At 37.5% G+C, this 13,287-nt stretch overlaps 1 protein-coding gene across 1 annotated transcript in view; it reads right to left on the reverse strand.

Moving 5' to 3' along the window:
- CLIC4 (chloride intracellular channel 4) overlaps positions 1 to 13,287 on the reverse strand; it is a 74,123-nt gene that overhangs the window by 18,847 nt on the left and 41,989 nt on the right. Inside the window, exon 3 of the mRNA NM_001080218.2 lies at positions 5,706 to 5,831. Coding sequence (NP_001073687.1) covers positions 5,706 to 5,831 — 126 coding nt within the window. The remainder of the gene's footprint in view (positions 1 to 5,705; positions 5,832 to 13,287) is intronic.

Here is a 13,287-nt window from a genome sequence, read left to right on the forward strand (position 1 = left end):
AACCAGCCTGTAGTTTAAATAGTTCCACCACTTTTAATACAGTACCTTCATTGACTCATTCCAAAGAAAATATAGTGCAAGGAACAAAAGCGCCTCTTCAGTACACCTATGTCTTCCTCTAGCCAAGTTTCCAAATTTACTCTTCTTTTCCCCAACCAATATTTAAGAGTACCTACTTTTTCTAATGAAGTAAACTTCATAATTCTCAAAGTAACTTATAGGGAAGTAGATTTGAATTATAGATTATTTATATATTCATTTTATGCATATATTTATTTATTCTAATAATTAGGTACCTACTATGTGTCAGAAGTTGTACTAGGGTTATAAAGACGAACACACAGAATCATACTTACCAGAGACCTATTTTAATGAGCAGGTAAAAATGTAGGACTTGCAATCAGCATATCCTTTATTACATGGAAACATATACTATTACAACTCTTTAAAAAAAACAAAACACTACTGTTCTCTAAAACAGGTTAAACATGCCCTATTCTTCTCCAAGACAAACCATTAAATTTGTAGTATTAATTTAATGCATATAATACTATAGGCACACCGCGAGTGTACACCGAGTACACCGAGACTACTCAACCTCAATCTCTCATTTTGCTGAAAGGAAATTATATTTCGGAAAACTTACATAGTTACCCTCAAATCACTGGACTAATTAAAAGTATCATCAAACTCACATCTCCTGTCCCCAAGTCCAGTGCTGTTGTTTTTGTATTATTACAGATCAAGTTCAAAAAGATAAATCAAATACTAAACCATTAGGCCCAAAATCAGTTGTCAACTTTTTTGCATTTCCCCCAAACACTGGATTTTAATAATTCATTAGTAGTAGTACTGGCAAACTGCTTGACTAAGCAATACTTTTCAACTATTATGAACATTTACTTTAACATTTAATAAAACAAAAGTAAATGATTAATAAAAGGCTATGTGTCAACCACAGAACAGACATGCACATCCAGGGCATTGAGACTTTAAGATCAGTCCTTTATTACATCCTATATCACATCACTGACTTGTATTTATGGCAGACTAGCTAAGAGTATTTCCATCCTTTAAGAAAAATCTCAGACATTTTCTCCTTTCTTGTGTTAATATGAGAATAAAGTGTGGTTATACAAGTCTATTAAATAACTCCTGTAAATTCAAGTTTCATTGTTATTTCTCTTAAAAAAAGAAAGAAAGAAAGAAAGAAAAAAGGCTTAAAACAGTTTATAGAACTTTTCTCCAAAATTATCTAGCTTCCTCTATCCTCCTCTCCTTTTATCACAGTAAGTGGGCCAAGTATACAAGCCTGCTTCAGTTAAAAATCCAAATTTCAAAGTTTTTAAAAAGCTTTTGGTGGGGGTCGGGGTAGGGGGTGGCAAAGTAGTTCCTTCTTTCAAGCAAGGGGGAAACTGAAAAAAAACACCCCAGAAGAGAAGACAGTTTCTCCATTAAAACCTATAGTTACCTAGACTAGCAAAAACTCCTTGATTTTAGCTTTTCATTAGTCTCTAAATTCTAAACAACTCTAGAATAGCTTGCATTTGTCACGATTAAATCAGAAATGTTCACATAAAACCCCCTCTGTTCTCAGTTTCATCAAATGCCAAAAACATGTTATTAGAAATGCTGGATTCTAGTTCACCAGCTTACACAACTCTTCTGCCTTTTTTCTCCTCCTCCTACCTGGAAACAAGCAGGCTTACAATCAGTGTAAATAGGATCAGCTAAGGACCTGAAGACCTCATCCTAGAGAAAAGGCTGATCCCTGACTGCCCTAGAACAGAGGAAAGGGAAAAGAATGCATGTGATGATCCCAGAAACACTTCCTTCTCTCTCTCTCATCCTCTAGAAGCAAGTCTGCGTGACAGAAAATATGCTGTTTGATCAGCATTTCACATTATGGGTTACAGAACCCACTAAGGGCAAAGTACTCTCAATCCAAACATGCTGCTGCTGCTGCTGCGTCGCTTCAGTCGTGTCCAACTCTGTGCAACCCCAAAGACGGCAGCCCACCAGGCTCTCCCATCCCTGGCATTCTCCAGGCAAGAACACTGGAATGGGTTGCCATTTCCTTCTCCAATGCATGACAGTGAAAAGTGAAAGTAAAGTCGCTCAGTCATGTCCGACTCTTAGCGACCCCATGGAGTGCAGCCCACCAAGCTCCTCCGTCCATGGGATAGTCCAGGCAAGAGTACTGGAGTGGGGTGCCATTGCCTTCTCCGAAACATGCTGCTCCCATGCATATAAACAAAAACTCATCAGAAGTTAAACCTCCCCTACTTTTTAAACAGGGTTCACTAAATTAAGCTGGACAACCACTTTCAGTCCCACTTGGTCATCACAGTAAAACAAACTCCCTTCGCTTTCTATTCTGCCCTTCCTCTAAACTTGAGCTAGCCTTCAATTTTGTACTCACTAAAGCACAATTCCAATTAAAGACTCAACATTTTACCTTTAACAAAAGTCAAACTCAACCAAATGAAAAATAGGAGAGGAAACAGGTTTTTGAAGGCATATAGATCTAGCTTTGAAAGGAAGTATGCCAACTCTGCCCAGGTGGCGCTGGTGGTAAAGAACCCGCCAGTCAATGCAGGAGACATAAGAAAAGCACGTCCAATCCCTGGGTCGGGAAGATCCCCCGGAGGAGGGCATGGCAACCCACTCCAGTATTCCTGCCTGGAGAATTCCCATGTTCAAAGGAGACTGGCAGGCTACAGTTCATGGGGTCACACAAAGTCAGACACAACTGAAGCGACTTAGCACACAGCATGCACATGCCAACTCTGCCACCATTAACTGTGAAACCTTGCACGAATTATTTTGATTATTCATCTTCAGTTTTTCCATAAAGTCTTGGAGAGGATTGAGATACTCCACAAAATACTCCGCAATGCACAGTGCATGGCACACTATTAGCACTTGAATGTTAGTTAATAACAGCAGAGGCATTAGTAACATCAAAAATACTCCCTTCTATTTAAAGTAAAATTTTTAACTTTATTTAGAAACTCTCTTCAGAATATAAAGTCAAAGTTGTTAGTCAATCAGTTTTGCAATCCCATGGACTTCAGCCTGTCAGTCTCCTCTGTCCATGGAATTCTCCAGGCAAGAATACTGGAGTGGGTTGCCATTCCCTGCTCCAGGTGATCTTCCCTACCCAGGGGTTGAATCCAGGTCTCCCGCATTGCAGGCAGATTCTTTAACCATCTGAGCCATCAGAAACATCAACATAAAAACAAGGAAAATTAACCACAGAGAGAATTTAGCAGATTATGAACCCTTAATAACAGAAAGATTTCCCAATTTTTAAATTATTTAGATGAAAAGATCATCTCTGGTTAGAGTATCTTTTTAAATATGCCCAAATGAAATGAAGCTAAATTTTCTATATATGAAAAGCAAAGTGAAGAAATTCCCTGGTGGTCCAATGCTTAGGACTCTGCTGTCACTGCTGAGCACCTAGATTCAACCCCTGGTTGGGGAATTAAAATCCCACAAGCCACACAATGTGGCCAAAAAAAAAAAGTGAAAATGTTTATTTTCAAAGTCCAAATCAAATTAAAAATGCTATAATGTCTTAGTCCTAGATGCCAAAAAATTAGAATACTTTAATATTAGCTCCATTAATATTTATTATGGAGCTAACATTATTTATTAATAACTTTAATATTATTAATATTTATTCCCTCTTAGAAAAAATAAGAATAATGAAATTTGTTGTTGTTATTGCTGATATTGTTGAAGAAGAAGGTTAGGAGAGAATATGTAAAAATGCCCCCATTTTACTGAAATGGTATATAATGTTATCAAATACTGACTTCAAAAATGTAAATATCCTTGGAAGGATTTACACCATAAACATTTCAGACTATGATTTGAAACAACATACAATTTCCCTCCCAGAAAACGAATGTCATTCAAACTGTTTCCCTATTTATAATTTAATGTTGATACAATAATCTACAGTTATGAGAGAAAGACTACTTTCATTAGCGTCTGAGGATAAACTAGTGAATATGGAACTTTCCTCACAGCTGACAGACTTTAAAAGTGAAAAGGGTAAGATACACATATACAAAAAAAATAAAAAGAGATCTGGCAGGTTCTATGTTCTCTCAAAAGTTATTTCCACTAAGTTGAATGAATGTCCACAATAGTTCATTACTGATGTATATAAAGCTTCCGTTTTTATTTTATAAAGATCTGAGTTTCAGTTTATCAGTATTGTAACTATATACATGGTCTGGAGGAAAAGTCAAACACAGTTTTATAGATATTTGTCTACAGAAATTTTACTAGGGATGGAAGGTAGGTTAGGACTCTTGGAAAGTAGAGATAAAAGAAGTTTGAGGTTCTCAGAAAGACAGGAAGGCAGAGGACAAACATTAGAACACAGGATTAAGAAAGTGAAATTTTAAGCTTAGTATAAGACTGCTGAATAGAGGGCAATTCTGTTCCCAATTGAAGATGAACTAGTTGCAGACAGGGGTCTCATTACTCACATACCTCCTGGCAGCTTTCCTGCCTACCATCTTCAACCCAGCCACATCCTTAGGTCCTCCAAAGAAAGTTTATTCAAAATTATTTTTCTGCTTGGAATGTCTGTCATCTTCTCATTCACCTGCTGAATGCCAATCTTTTTTTTTTCAATTATAGCTTAATTCAAATGTTATCTCTTTCTCTAAAGCCTTTCCTGATTCCACTCACCTTCCCATAGCACCACTATCTGTCCATATTCAACTGCACCTCTGGAGAGCAGGAACTATCTCATATTGTATCCATAGAGCTTTGTTGCCCAGTAACTGTTTGAAGAATAAACCAATGAATGAAGGAAGGAATACTGAGTAACTATTATTTTAGAACTCTCTAACTCAATAATCCCATTCCAAGGAAATTTAACTGTATGTGTGGAGAGTAAAGACAACTAACAAGAAAAGGCTTGGGCCCAAAAAAAAAGAAACCTGGTTTTCAGGATAATCAAACTGGAAAAGCCTAAAAGAAATCAATGAAGCTTTGAATCTATGCCAAGATTACACTATGATGCAAACCTGCATAGTTGCAATTTAGGTAACCATCATTACAGTACATTTATTTCTCAACTACATTTCACATTATAGGCAACAGTTGAGTACTTTAAAATCATTAACCACGCGAGCTAATATGCAGGACCAGGGGATCTAGAACACCTCTAAGAAATATATATATAAAAACGGAATCCCAGGGACACAGTCTAAAAAGTTAATGCCCTTGGGTAGTAGCTTCAGAAAATTACCTTTAAAATAACCTGATAGGAAATCTCCCAGCAACCTGTACCTCACTCCTGCTTAGACATTCTGGCTGGGTTCAACGTGAGTATGTCTTTCCCCATCTCTTCTTATCCTTAAACTTCACTCTCGTTTTGGGACCTCAAATAATCAGTCTTTCCTGACCTATCTCACATATCCCAAACCTACTTTCACCAGGTATTCACCAGCTTAATCCAATTCCTACCTCTCTTAGTATGGCTTACGGGCCTAGCCAGCAGCCAGTTCTGACATCTGTGTAGCTTTAAAATGAATGAAGAGAAGTCCTAGTCATTCCAACTTAATTCAGGGACAATTTAACTTAAGTACAATCAAGAGAAATGTCTCTAAGGGCCAGACAAAACAAAGCTTTAAAAAGACGGCAATATTTCCAGGCATATTTTCTTGGATACTCACTTGGGGGGGCATAAGACTTCTTCAAGAAATTCTTCAATCTTATTTACATCCGTTTTGACCTCATTGTTGAAAGTTATAAATGGTGGGTGGGTCCCCGGAGCCAAGTTCTGCAGGTCTGCAGGCTTCCTGTTAGGCAAAACAGTGGTCAAAATCAGGTCATTTTTAACTCTAACTAAAGAAGGCAACAAGACTTTACATTCTCAGAGTGATTCTAAATTTTAAAGTATATAAAAATGAATAAGAAAAAATATACTTTTTCCACTAAGTATAATAGCCACAACAGTATTCTAGTAAGAGGCAAACCTCCACAAAGCATGTAATTTATGATAAGAAAATTTTAAATCTTTGATTTTAATTACAAAGTTCTTCATTCATGTTCCAAATTTAACTGAGGTATTTATTAGAAATGGAGATAGAATGAGGGGAAGAAGACTTGGGAAAGTCAGTCTCTAGTCTAAACCCTGGCACCAACTCACTGTGTAAAGTTGGACAAACTATAACTTTTCTACTTCTCAAGGCCTTTTATTTTTTAAATAAGGGAGAGGAGTAGCTGATTCCCACAGTCCTTTTCCATAACATTTCAGGTGTTCCATAAGTTCAGGTGTTATTTCCTTTCCATTTTCCAAGTCCAGACTTGATGGGAAAAAAATCACAAGATTTGACTAGTATTAAAATACTTTAATATATAAAAGACAGCACAAACAAAGATAAAAGGCAACACAGAATGGACAAAATGTGACAGTAATTAAGAAGGACTTTGTCCAAATTTAAAAATTCTAATAGGTATAGGTCAAAATAAATTGGTAAGCAACAGGTAAGTGAACACATGGAAAAATGTCCGTAAATAAAATTATACAAGAAATTCAAAATTAAATAATGAAGACATTTTCCTGTTAATTAGGAAAAACTGAAAATACACAGAACACTAATAAGAATGGTAAAACTGGTATGCTGCTGCTGCTAAGTCGCTTCAGTCCTGTCCAACTCTGTGCGACCCCATAGATGGCAGCCACCAGGCTCCCCTGTCCCTGGGATTCTCCAGGCAAGAACACCGGAGTGGGTTGCCATTTCCTTCTCCAATGCATGAAAGTGAAAAGTGAAAGTGAAGTCGCTCAGTCATGTCCGACTCTTTGCGACCCCATGTACTGTAGCCCACCAGGCTCCTCCACCCATGGGATTTTCCAGGCAAGAGTAGTGGAGTGGGGTGCCACTGCTGCCCTATTAAAAAGCAAAATGCCTCACCTAAGCCCAATGAATCCTAGAATCAATAACATGACCAGATATGGTATGCATCCTAAGGATAAAACATGAAGCATACATCACCACCTAACAACCATTCTTACCAAATCAAGCCTCCTAGGGCAGCTGTCTCTCAATCTGCAATCTAGGGAACCAGGTAAGGTGAAGTCGCTCAGCCATGTTCAACTCTTTGCGACCGCACATACTGTAGCTTAACCAAGCTCCTCCGTCCATGGGATTTTCCAGGCAAGAGTACTGGAGTGGGGTGCCATTTCCTTCTCCAGAGGATCTTCCTGACCCAGGGTTCGAACCCAGGTCTCCTGCATTGTAGGCAGACACTTTACCATCTGAGCCGCCAGGGAATTCCTTAGGGAACCCAGGGTCCCCTGGAAAAGGGAGCGGCTGCCCACTTCAGTGTTCTGGCCTGGAGAATTCCATGGACTGTGTAGCCCATAGGGTCGCAAAGAGTTGGACACGACTGAGCAACTTTCACTTTCACTTTTTCATCAGATAGTCCATGAGGTCAGAACCACTCAAATAATACAAAGACATCATGTACCTTTTTCACTCTCGTGTTGTACAGTGGGGTTTTCCATAGGTTACTTGGAGATATCACAAAGTAACAAATACAGAAGCAGATACAAGAATCTGTCTTCTATTAAGGCGGTCATTAGATATGTACAAAAATATAAAACAATGCCACTCTTCTCACTAATTTTGTTTTGGAGAATAACTGAGATGACAATGAATTCATGATTGTTCTACTTAAATGAATTAGTAAATAATTATTTTAAATTTCTAACTTTAAATAGAAATTTTAAAATTTTATTCCTCATTTTAATTTTTAATATAGTAAAATCAATATTAACTGAAAGCTCTTTGAGGTCCTCAATAATTTAAAAGAATAAAGGGGTCCTGGGACCAAAAAGTTTATTTATAGGAAACATGAGGAGTTACAGGACAAAGTTAAGTGATATCACAAGGAAGCAGTCAGCCAAATCTAGAATTTGAGGCAATCTACAGTTCAACTAACTGGATTTTCACCAGTCAATGGCAGAAGGACAAAAAGCCACAAGTGGGAGTTAGAAGGGATTGTTGTAGATTAAGAAAAATTTATGACACATAACAACCAAATATGAGTTTAATTTGTTTGAATCCTAATTTGAACAAACCAGTGAAAGAGAAAATATTTTGGAGACAACTAAGGAAACTGGGGTGGGGGTGGGGGGAGGGGAACCTTTCCAGTGGCTTATCGGTAAAGAATCCACCTGCAATGCAGGAGACACGGCAGGAGCTGCGGGTTCGGTCCCTGGGTCTCAAGCAAGATCTGTTGGAGAAGGAAATGACAACCCACTCCAGTATTCTTGCCTGGAAAATTCTATTGACAGAGGTGAATGGGGGCTACAATCCATGGCACTGCAAAAGAGTCGGACACGACTGAGTGACTAAACAACAGGGAAACTGGATTATACACTGGGAACTAGATAGTCTAATGGCATTATGGTAAGGAGGGAAGGAAGGTCTGTACTAGGGGAAAAGTGCTTTGGTAAGGTAAGGAAATGTCATTACTGTTTGGAGATATACAGTGAAATAAGTAGAGGTGAAATGACAGTATTCCTGGGGTGCACTTTGAAATATTTCAGGGAAGAAAAAAAAAAGGGACAAAGCAAATGGAAGCAAAATCTTGATAACAGAACTGAAGTTATGAGGAAGTTGATTCATTTTTGTATATGTTTGAGAACTCTTATAATTAAGAAGATGAACTTTAAAAACTTAAAAAAAATAACGCATTGCTTCCAAGAACTTTTCCCCTAGTACAGACCTTCCTTCCCTCCTTACCACAAATGCACACAATTTGAATAAAATAAAGGATATCTTTAAGTGCACCATGAAGGTAAAATATTTTGTCAGTTTATGTCTGGAGAGTGCCTCATCTACTGTTATATTCCAATAAAAAATACAAGGACTTGGTAATCATCCAAATAGCTCAAATGTTCTAACTCAGGGCCTCCCTCTACTCAAGTTCTATAGCATATCTCCTTCCCAAGCCAAAGAAAAATAGGACTATTTATCAACTTCTGCAATAACCTAAATTCCAAAAGAGAGCTTTTAAAAGTCAAAATCTGATCTGATTTTCAACTCTTATTCTTTTACTGAGCACTCTTTGGTTGGACAAGGTAAAGTTGAGCACCAAATAATCAGAGTACATGGAACGTGAGCAAGTCTTCCAGATGCACATTCAGTTGAATAGTGAGGTATGACTAGAGGGTTCCAGTAACTTTTACATAAGTACTCAACTCCAAATCAGAATTGTTCTGTTTTTCATTTCACTGGTTTCTTTTTTATTTTTGGCTCTACTGCATGGTTTGCAGAATATTAGTTCCTCTGACCAGGGACTGAACCTGGGCATGGGCACACGGCAGCCCTAACCACTGGACCACCAGGGAATTCCCACTCATTTCTTTTTGTTATTCCTTCTTACTCATCATCTTAACCACCTGTTCTTTGATCACTAAAGGGTCCAGCATGTCCAAGATGGTAGTCTTCTTAGTTTTCAAGTCACCCACTCATATTCTCACTCAGAATCCCATTTGTTCCCACTTACAATTTTTTTCCTCCTCAACTCAGAAAGACCATACACAAAATCAAGAGTCTGGAAATCCTAACAATTTAGGGTTTATATATTTATTTCCAACTCCTAACACTTAAAAAAGTTAAGAAAGTAGCACAAAGGTAAGAAAGAACAACAGTATCTCATCACTGCAAGGAGGGCTAATAAAACTGTATAAAATACACAAGAGAAAGAAAATACACATATCTTCCATCAATGCCAGTGATGAATAAGAACATCCTTTAATCTGTCACACACAAATTGTGGTCACCTGGAAGACACCTTTCTCACTTCAAAGTTATAAAACATATCCACTAACATTCTTATGACTAACGAAGCATCCATTAATGCTTAAGTATAAGGTAATCATTTTTTCATGAACAGGGCAGAGTTAGGTAAAGGAGAAGAAAGAAATCAATGCTGTAAAATAATCCATAAGGGAGGGTGGCAGAATAGATAGCAGTTATTGCTTCTACAATAAATTATAACAATTTTCAAGGTTTCCAAACAAAAATATTTGTTAGAGGAAGGATAAAGTTAGCATGGTAAAGAAGAAAGAACCAAAAAACCAAATAAAAAGAACCTGGTTAAAGTCCCAAATTGAACAGTTCTGCTATTCACCAGCTATGTGACTAAATAAATCACAACTTCTCTGGGTCTAGATTTCCTCATTTGTATTATGGATATAAGACTTGGTTTGTCTGTAAAGATCAAATCAAATAATGGGTATGAAAGTGAACTAAACTTTATATAAGTGTTCACGAAAGTGACAATTTTAAAACTCTAAGTCTGATGGTTCAAAATTCTATTTGAGTCTGATGGTTATTTAGCATTAGCTGGTACTAAGAAATTTGATTAACATAAAAGTGTGTAAGTAAAGTGAAACCATGCACGACTAGTGAATAGTTCTTCTTGTTTTTGCTGAAAGGCTATATAGATTTTTTTTTTTTAAGGTGATGATACTATTTTCCAAGATTAACTGTTGAGATGAAGGACAATCATGTTAGGTCCTTGCTCCAAGTGAAAGTAGATTTGAGAAGAAACTTTAATGCCTCTAAACAGATCAGCAGATTTCAAACAGACAAGCTGTAAGCACTGAAGTGACTCATTTAGAAGCTATTATCAAGTCAGCAACCAGATAGAATCTAAGATTCTTCAACTTCAAGTCCTCACTTGGTCCTCTAAGGTCTCAGGTGTTTTGTCTGACCCACAAAGGCTCATTTTTACAGAGGCTTCACAGAAACAGGGACTGCAATGTGAAAACAATGCAACTGAATAGGCGATGACTAAAATTTTCAGGACATCTTTGGTTTATTTCATAAAAGACCTTCAATAAGTATTCAGCAATTCATTCAAATTCATTCAAATGTTTCCCTCAACGGATATCTAGGAAAGTAAAGTGCATAGAATTCATGCCTTGATATGAGAGCATGAATATTCTCCAATGTTTCGGAGGCTATTTATTTTCACAGTTAGTCATCAGAGTAAGTCTTTTTTTATAGTAGTCTTCTATTTAGATGAAAAAAAAATTATTCTGTTATTGCCTATTTTGTTTCCAGATGAAGAAAAGGAAATATATAAAGAGAAAAAAGTAAAACAAGAAACAGAAAGAGAAAGACGGAATGAAAAGGAGGCACCTTATAGAAGCTAATACTTTAAGCAACTTAAGTGGCTTAACTTCAATTAAAATTTAATTCAGCACAAACAATTGGAGGTCCTCGAGCTGGTGGCTCCGTTCCAGCAGCTTGGTAAAAATGAGTATAGCACAGCCACAGGAGACTGGAGATGGTTCTTAAAAATAACCAACTCTAACTAGTTGACTCACTAAATAGAAAAAAATACTAAGGATGTAGACTTATTTGTTAATTGAGTTTCCTTTTAAAACTTTAAAGGTGTTGATTTTTCAGACATAAAATTAATTCACACAAGTCAAGAGAATGCTAGACATGCTGCTGCTGCGTCGCTTCAGTCGTGTCCAACTCTGTGCGACCCCATAGACGGCAGCCCACCAGGCTCCCCCGTCCCTGGGATTCTCCAGGCAAGAACACTGGAGTGGGTTGCCGTTTCCTTCTCCAATGCATGAAAGTGAAAAGTGAAAGTGAAGTCGCCCAGTCGTGTCCGACTCTTCACGACTCCATGGACTGCAGCCTACCAGGCTCCTTCATCCATGGGATTTGCCAGGCAAGAGTACTGGAGTGGGGTGCCATTGCCTTCTCCAATGCTAGACACAGTATATGGCAAATAAGCAAAAAAAAAAAAAAAAAAAGTAACAACACAAATCTTTTGGTTCAGATCACTTTACTCCTATTAATTATTCTTCACTAGATTTGCTATATTCTGACTAATACTAAGTCACTAACTGAATGACTGAATTGTTGTGGACATCAAACCACACACACCAAGATCCCAGTTACTAAGCATCTGCCTATGTGTCCCCGTTCAACCAGTTAAAGGATTTTATTTATTGTGATCAAATGTGGTATACTGCTGATCCCTGTCTACTTTAAGGTCCATTTGTGGAGCAATCATTTTAAAACAAAATAACATCTATGAAAAGGTACCAAATACAACTTTTATAATTCTTAACAGATTTATAGTTTATAAGCAGAATGTATACTGATAACAGGGCTTTCCCAGTGGCTTAGCAGTAAAGAACCACTTACAATGCAGGAGACACAGGTTCGATCCCTGGGTGGAGAAGATCCCCTGGGGAAGGGAACGGCAACCCACTCTACTATTCCTGCCTGGAGAATCCCATGAATAGAGAGAGCCTGGTGGGCTACAGTCCATGGGGTTGAAAAGAGTTGGACATGACTCAAGTGACTGAGCACTCACACACACACGATAACAGGTTTAGAAAACCTTTCATTTACAATCCAATTTTCTAATCCAGCTCTTAGTGGCCTCAACAGGATTTCCATCTTTGAAATTATCTTGAAAAAGAACATAAAGACACATGGCAATGAAATTCTCCCTGTCTGTCTGTTTCTCTCTCACACACACACACCGAGAGTATACATGTGATTCAGAACACATTCATGAGACATGTATCTTCAACTGTAGGACCATTCTAACAAGGGCTTCATGTAGCCCAAGTCAACTTTACAAAGGGAAAGGACAGAGTCTGTACTTTCCTGCCTGACCAGCAGCAGGAAATGAATGATTTCTCTAAAAGGCTGGACTGTTCCACTCCACTTGGTCTCTCTGTACATGTTATTCAAGCTGCTGTTTACTAAAGACATACCTGGAACTCAAACTTGCTAAAGACTATTTTCAGAAGGGTGGAACCACAGAGACATGATAATGAAAGCAAATTACCTCAAGAATACACTTGGAAATCAGATTTTGTTCTGAGTTTATAAGTCCTTTTAAGATATACAGAGCTATCATTTTCATAGTTCCATTGTAACATTTTAAATTACTTCAAAATTGTTAAAGTTTAAACTATCATAGTAATCTTCCAAACTTTATGCCATGATAATGGCAACTTACTGTGGGTCTGACTCATACAATGTTACAAATGGTGCGCAGACTTCTACAGCAGAAGGAAATTAGTGACACCACAAAGGATGAGAGTTTCAATGTTTAAGATAGAAATGGAAAATGAAAACAAATACTGCTCAGACTTTTAAGGGGGTTTTCTCCAATTTACTTATTTTCTCTGAGAATATCATGGAGGAGGAATTTTATGCACTGGTAATATAACACTGCTTTTAGGGATTTCTTTGGAAG

The sequence above is a fragment of the Bos taurus genome, chromosome 2 (assembly GCF_002263795.3).
Source record: "Bos taurus isolate L1 Dominette 01449 registration number 42190680 breed Hereford chromosome 2, ARS-UCD2.0, whole genome shotgun sequence".
In the NCBI taxonomy this organism is placed as follows: domain Eukaryota; kingdom Metazoa; phylum Chordata; class Mammalia; order Artiodactyla; family Bovidae; genus Bos; species Bos taurus.